The following is a 6575-nucleotide window of genomic DNA, read 5'->3' as shown; positions in this document are numbered from 1 at the left end:
AACTGCTGCAAAACATCTACTATGTAAAACAGTGGTCTCTAGTGCCCTCTACTGTTCACAGTTTTGGCTGCAGAACAAAGGCACTGAAAAATGAGCGACAGAGACGGAAGGGGGGTGGGGGGCATAGAGAGAAATAGTCCTGAAATCTTGAAATTTGGGAATCTCTTGTCACATCCCTCATTGCCTCTCCAAAAGGAGATTGTGCTGCTCCGTGGAGAAGCTCTCTACAAGTGCACATTTTTCTCATCTTTTATACTTATAGGGCCTGTTCACATTTATCATTGCCTATAACAATTGCCCTCTCCAAAGGAAAAAAAAAAAAAAAAACTTGGAGAGACAATACCAGAAAATGCAAATGGCCAAATACTGAAGCCTCTATATCTACAGCTGCAATGTTTTATACAGATATCAATAGCTGTTGAATCTGTTCTGTATCCAGATGTTTCCAAAAGGTTTACTGCATCAACAGGACTTAGACAAGGATGCTCAATTTTTCTGTTTCTTTTTTTTTTAATATTTGTTGAATCATTATCTATGACCATTCGGAATAATCCCGATTTTCAAGGGTTAGCCATATTCTAGTGAGAAATTCTAATAACTCAACTGGCAGACAACACAGCCCTATTTCTTAGAGATAAATTTCAAATTAAATGGGAGGTGCAGGTGACTGACAATTTTTTGTGTCTCACAACTCAAGCTTAATTTATCAAAATGTGATATCCTGTGCTGACACAACTCAGATGAAACTGAACTGGATGGTATTCTGGTTTAACAAAGTATCAAGTACCTTGGTATTCATATATCTAAAAATGAGCAGGATACACAACTTTAATTTTTTTTCCTCTGGGACATTTTGTTATATGTGGCTTCAAATAGATATCATCATCTGGGCAAATATTGTTAACTAAGGCCGAGGGTTTGCCAAGGTTAGTCTACCCATCTCTTGCTTTGTGTTGATGTTTCCTCTTGTAAGGAGATTAATAGTTGTACAGCTTTCTATTCTGAGAAAGCTGTTGTTGTTGGTTCTTGCACTGCAACCAACACTGTGGACAATAGAGGGCACTAGAGACCACTGTTTTACACAGTTTCTTCATTAATTTAAAGCAAACGTGTCCTTCCAGGGGACAGATCATGTAGTTAGTGCAGCTTGCCTGTGTTCAGTTGTGTAGTGTGTGCCGAATGATGAAAAGATGTAAAGTGCATGACAGATTGTTGTGTAGTTTGAGCAGAACAGTGATTTGGGGACTTCTGAAGTATTTTTGTCTGAGCCTGGCTCAAGTCTTGATGAAGTCTGTTTGTTTTTCCTGCAGGTAGGTGAAGTGGGAGTAGCAGAAGAGTAAGCAGTGCAACTGGGAGCACCTGGGCCCTATTCACAGGGGTTAGCTGTGTCCCAAATGTCAAGAGTGACAACATCTTTACCAGCTGTATGTTTACACAGGGCACTGTCATGTACAATGGTTGTGGGCAGCGGATAAAGTTACTGCTATCTTCACTATTGCTATTAAGTTCCTAGATTTCTTTGACTTGAATCTGGTCTCACCAGTCTCCTTCAGACAGTACATATAGTTGGCATGGTTACCTGTGAGGTAATTACAGGAAGGAGTTTGGCACCTTTGCAGGTGGGTACACCAGCTATTCATTGTTCCTTCATCTCTGCAGTCTACTAGCCCAGATCATTATGTTAAGTCCTGCAGTCTAGCCACCTCCACTGCCTATAACCATGAATTCATTCACCGTTTTTCTGCTCACAACTTTGTTTGATGCCCACTGCCTTTTTTGATATTCTTGCCTGCAACCAGACAATTTCACATATAGCTTCACAAATGGACTAAGCCAATCACTGACATGCAGGACAGCAGCCATCCATGCATGGAAAGGCAGATTTTAAACAGCTGTCAAAAATTCAGTTATTAAGACAAAAATCTGAAAATACACATATTACATCGAGACAACATGGAGATGTTGATCATTTGTTTTTGAAAAGGATTGATTTGCTCCATAAGTGAAAAACTGATGTTCAAAAATGACATTCTTGCATTGACTCCAATTGTTCACATGAGAGCAAAATTCAAAATTATTTCAAAAATTTAGTTTTTTTAAAAGACAATTCTGAAATTTGCCACACACATCATCTACCATGACTTTACAATTTTGTCCATTTTTTCATGAACAGTGAAGATTTATTTACTAAGAATTTGCAAGTGTATGTTTACAGTACTATTTACAGTCAAACATTTTTAAGCACTGTAGGCTCTATTTTTGATAAATCAAAAATCTGTGTGGATTGTTTGTGTAGGACAGTCTGATGATGCTCTATAGCAAGTTTGTTGACATATGAGCAAAAATTGTGGGAGGAGATAGGTTTAATAAGTCTTACATGTTTTGAAAAAAAAAAACAGAGTGATGGATTTCATAATTTGCAATAGGTTTAAGCACACAAAAGTTTCTTCAGTATTGGGGCTACATTTTGGTGAAAGTTGCAAAGCTGTAGCACATATGGTTGATTTGTTATGAATTTTCAAAGTTTTCAAAATTTTTGCTGTTTTAGTTGCGGTTTACAAACACCACTATATATTCATTTACTATACACTTCTACACTTTTTCTCGTTCCGGAGAATTGTGTATTATGCTGGCCTGGTTATTTTGAGCTCCACAAAAACCTCTCCTCCATCCCCATTGTAATTTTTTTTTTTTTGGATGTTGGGTGAACTGCTCCTTTAAAATCCTCAGTGTGTATATCAGTCAAATAGTTGTGCATGCAAGTACAATGTGTCACAGTCATATGGTAGTTATTATTTTGCTGTTGCTTGGTGGGAGGACGGCAAACTGTGAAGATCGACTCGCGAGCCAATAGATCGATCAATGAAGTGCGTTCGACTCGCGAGCGCGACCGCACCAGAGAGCGGGCGCGCGGAGTCTGCAGTTGAACTGTGATAGATGGTATGCGGCTTGTTTGTTTGGTTTATTGAGTCGAGTCAGCTAAACGAGTCAACTCTCCATAAGTGAAACACGGAGCTCCAGAGGAACAAGGAGTGGTGCCACTTCCTCCAGTTGGACAGCACGAAGCAAGAAGCGCAAGTGGCTACATTTTCCTTGATACTGTCTCCTCCCAGGTATTTATATTCAGTTGTAAACGTTCATGTTGATGACTCAGGGTAGTTACTAAACAACATCATATGTCGTAGCCTGTGGGACGCTCGTTTGTGTCTGATACTGTTGTTAATCTCAGTATTTCTCATCAGATTACGTGATTACTTAAAATACTTGATATTTGTGGAATTCGTACACATTGTTACAAAACTTCCTTGAAATTGTGTGTTTAGTGCTTCGTCCTTTTGGTGCACATGCAGAAAAACTGTAATGATCATTTAATCTGCCCTTCCTTTATTCGCTAAACCAACGCTGTCTTTTGTAAGGATTAAGGAACACAACTGGGTGGGGTTGGCGGGGGATTATGTAATTAGCAGGAAAAAAAAAAATCTCGCCACATTTATGGTACCAGAATAGTTTCACTTTCCTGAAAACGAAACTGGTATTTGTCAAATTTAGGTTTAAGCTTATGATAAGGGTTCTGTTGAGATAAGGGTAAGTGTGTGCGTGTGTGTGTGTGTGTGTGTGTGTGTGTGTGTGTGTGTGTCTGTGTGTGTCTGTGTGTGTGTGTGTAAAGATCACTCAGTGATAATACCTACAATAAGGCAATAAAGAGTTTTTTTTTTTTTTTTCAGTTAAAATGTGTCTGGCAAAGTGTAATCTGTAATCTGCAATCTGTTTCCCCCCCTAAATTATTGAGGACACTAATCTCTTCTGAATATATTATAGTCACTACTGTACAACATTGTCCTGTAAAGACAAAGTTCTTCACTATTGCGATTAAGTTCCTAGATTTCTTTGACTTGAATCTGGTCTCACCAGTCTCCTTCAGTACATATGGAAAAATGGAAATGGAAAATGGGAAAAGCACAACATATTTGTCAAAAAAATGCCTTTATATCATCTCCACTGTTACTGAACAACAACAACAACAAGAGTGTTTGTTAAGTAGGTAAGAGCAGCAACTGCTAAATGCTTAAATAGTAATTGCTGTTATTTTCCATTTTTACAGTGGCATATCATGGAGACTTTTGATTTTGTCCGGGACAAATTGAATGAATGGGGTCTCAGTGAGCTGATTCCAAGGTTTGAAGGTAAAGTGCTACCATCCTTTTTTTTTTTTTTTTTTTTTTTTTTGCTGGGCACAGATACGATACAGTCTGGATTCTGGTTGTACTTACCAATGTCATGCAGAATATAGATAGTACAGTACAATAGCTGAGTAAAATGGGACATTTTGCACATAAGTTGGTGTTTTATCCTCAGTGATCTTAGTTTAAAAATGTAATGATGACAAGAGGGCTGGAAAAAAGGCCAGAAGTGACTAAAACTATAAACTGATAAGAAACTGGTGTAATTTTTGTCTGTATTCTGCATGTGTCCAAAGAGTTTCATGGATTAATTTCAGTAATGTAGCAGACAGTGAGCTGGAAGACATAAACCACGACCACCAAGGTGTCTGGACTAGTGTATGAAAAATCAATATCAGAATTCCTTGGGTATTGGTACTGCTTACACACATTAAATGGATATTTTCAACAGTTTGAAAATAAGAGTTATTGCTGTGTAACCAAGATGTATCTGATTTTTTTTTTCAGAGAACAAAATTGACAAGGAGAGTTTTTTAATTCTTCAGGAGTCAGACATCAATGACTTGATCAGAGAAATAGGACCAAGGGCAAAATTCAAGCAGAAGCTCAAAGAATTTGTGAAGGTAATGTGGTGCAGTGTTTGCAGCATTGAGCTATTTTACAGTGACATTTGGAAAACACTTAGAATTTATATAGATGTGTTTTTATTTGGAAATGACTACAGATACTGTACAAAAGACTACTCTACATTTGCTACACGGGTGTATATCTCATCCTCTGTGAGAATATAGGGGGAAAAAAATAAAACAATTTCCATACACACACAGGGCAGAGATGGGACAGCTTGTCCCCTGATAATATGTGCCTTTGTGGGAAATGACTGGAAAGACACTGATTATTCCATCACAACGTAAGGCAGGGCTGATTGTAACGTGACCCTACTACAAGTTTTAGATGAATTATCATGTGAGTTTGAGTTCAATAGCTCTACTGGCTCCACATGTTGGCATTAAATAGGCGAGGCCTGCTTGGTGTTGGCCAAACCACAGGGGAATGAATAATTCTTCCAGTTTTGCTACTTTGCTACTATTTATATCTTAACCCTTGTACAGCGCTAAGGGGTCAAAGCGTCCGCTAGTCTGTTTTCCGGCATGTTTGGGGCCGAGGCCGGGAGGTCCGGGGGCATGAGGGAGTGCTGGAGGCCGCGGCAGGTCGTTTTGACCCCTTAACGCTGCATGAGGGTTAAATCCTAATTTACTGTTAGAGATAAAATACAATAACTGTTCTGCCTGATTGGTCTTCTGAAATATCTCTTCTTTATCCAGCAGTGTGGATGAGCATCATAGCATGCATAAACACATAATGTGGCTTAACCAGTTATCTAGTGTTGTATTGTGAATTTTTTAAAAAAAAATAATAATAAAAAAAAGATTTCTATTGATTTTCATGTGGCTTTGTTGTTATTACAGTTATCAAAGAAAGCCAGAAAAAGTCAGGGAGAAAACTCAGGCCAGCCACAGATGAGAAGAAGAAATGAACAGGTAAGAATTTACACGATAAAGTGTCATTTTTTTTTTTTTCACAGAGCACATTCTCATGGCTTGAACATTGTTTTAAATCAGGGAGAGTGACAACGTGAAGATGGATCACTCAGTGGTTCTTAATACAGACATCAGAGAAATACAGTGAGGCAGGGAGAGGGCAGAGAAGTGGACACTTGAACTGTGAGCTCTAATGTTATCAGCACATCTTATAGACACTTTGTTGCACCAGAGTTAACACCAGTTCATCTCATGAGCAAGAACAAACATAAATATGGCTGTCAGTGACAGTTCATTACATAAAGACTGTCATTACAGGCATCAGAGGGAAACAGAGTCCAAAAGAGAGCGAAAGTGCAGCAGAGCCCAGGCCAGGCCAAGAGAGGAGAAAGCAGTGGGCAGGTAAGCATCTGAAGTGAGATGTAATGTTATGTTATATATTGTTTTCATTGCTAATTTTGGACTTTTCTTCTATTTCTTCTGTAAATTAGTTACCATATATACCATATACTATGGAATGTTAGGAAATGCAATGAAAGCTTTCCAATATTTCCGGTGAGGATCTTCAAACCCCTCGTCTTATCTTTATCCCCACCACTCTGCAAATCAAAGCTATGCTCTTGTATGGAAGCCGGGACAACGACACACACATCTTTCTCAGTGTTCAACAGGTGTATCAACAAATTCTCAAAATCAAACTTCAGCATAAAGGGCCACCTCGGCACCATGGGCATTTTACGCATGGAGATTTATGCAGGCAAGAGTCCACTGACCATTTGAGGTTTTAAATGGTTTATTTTCCAAATGCAAGCAAACAAACAGAGAACAAAGTAAACCCACTCTCTTCTTGTCT

At 38.6% G+C, this 6575-nt stretch overlaps 1 protein-coding gene across 2 annotated transcripts in view; it reads left to right on the top strand.

Annotated features, from left to right (window-relative positions):
- Positions 1 to 3078: 3078 nt before the first annotated feature.
- The window catches only part of LOC115363371 (nuclear GTPase SLIP-GC-like), a 48655-nt gene continuing 45158 nt past the window's right edge, over positions 3079 to 6575 (top strand). For both annotated transcript variants that reach the window (XM_030057544.1, XM_030057545.1), the window contains exons 1-5: positions 3079 to 3113; positions 4103 to 4184; positions 4689 to 4804; positions 5651 to 5722; positions 6041 to 6124. In XM_030057544.1, the coding sequence (XP_029913404.1) occupies positions 4112 to 4184; positions 4689 to 4804; positions 5651 to 5722; positions 6041 to 6124 (345 nt within the window). In that variant the 5' untranslated portion in view covers positions 3079 to 3113; positions 4103 to 4111. The remainder of the gene's footprint in view (positions 3114 to 4102; positions 4185 to 4688; positions 4805 to 5650; positions 5723 to 6040; positions 6125 to 6575) is intronic.

This window comes from Myripristis murdjan, chromosome 8, assembly GCF_902150065.1.
Source record: "Myripristis murdjan chromosome 8, fMyrMur1.1, whole genome shotgun sequence".
Taxonomy (NCBI): domain Eukaryota; kingdom Metazoa; phylum Chordata; class Actinopteri; order Holocentriformes; family Holocentridae; genus Myripristis; species Myripristis murdjan.
This window is presented reverse-complemented; position numbering and strand designations above follow the sequence as displayed.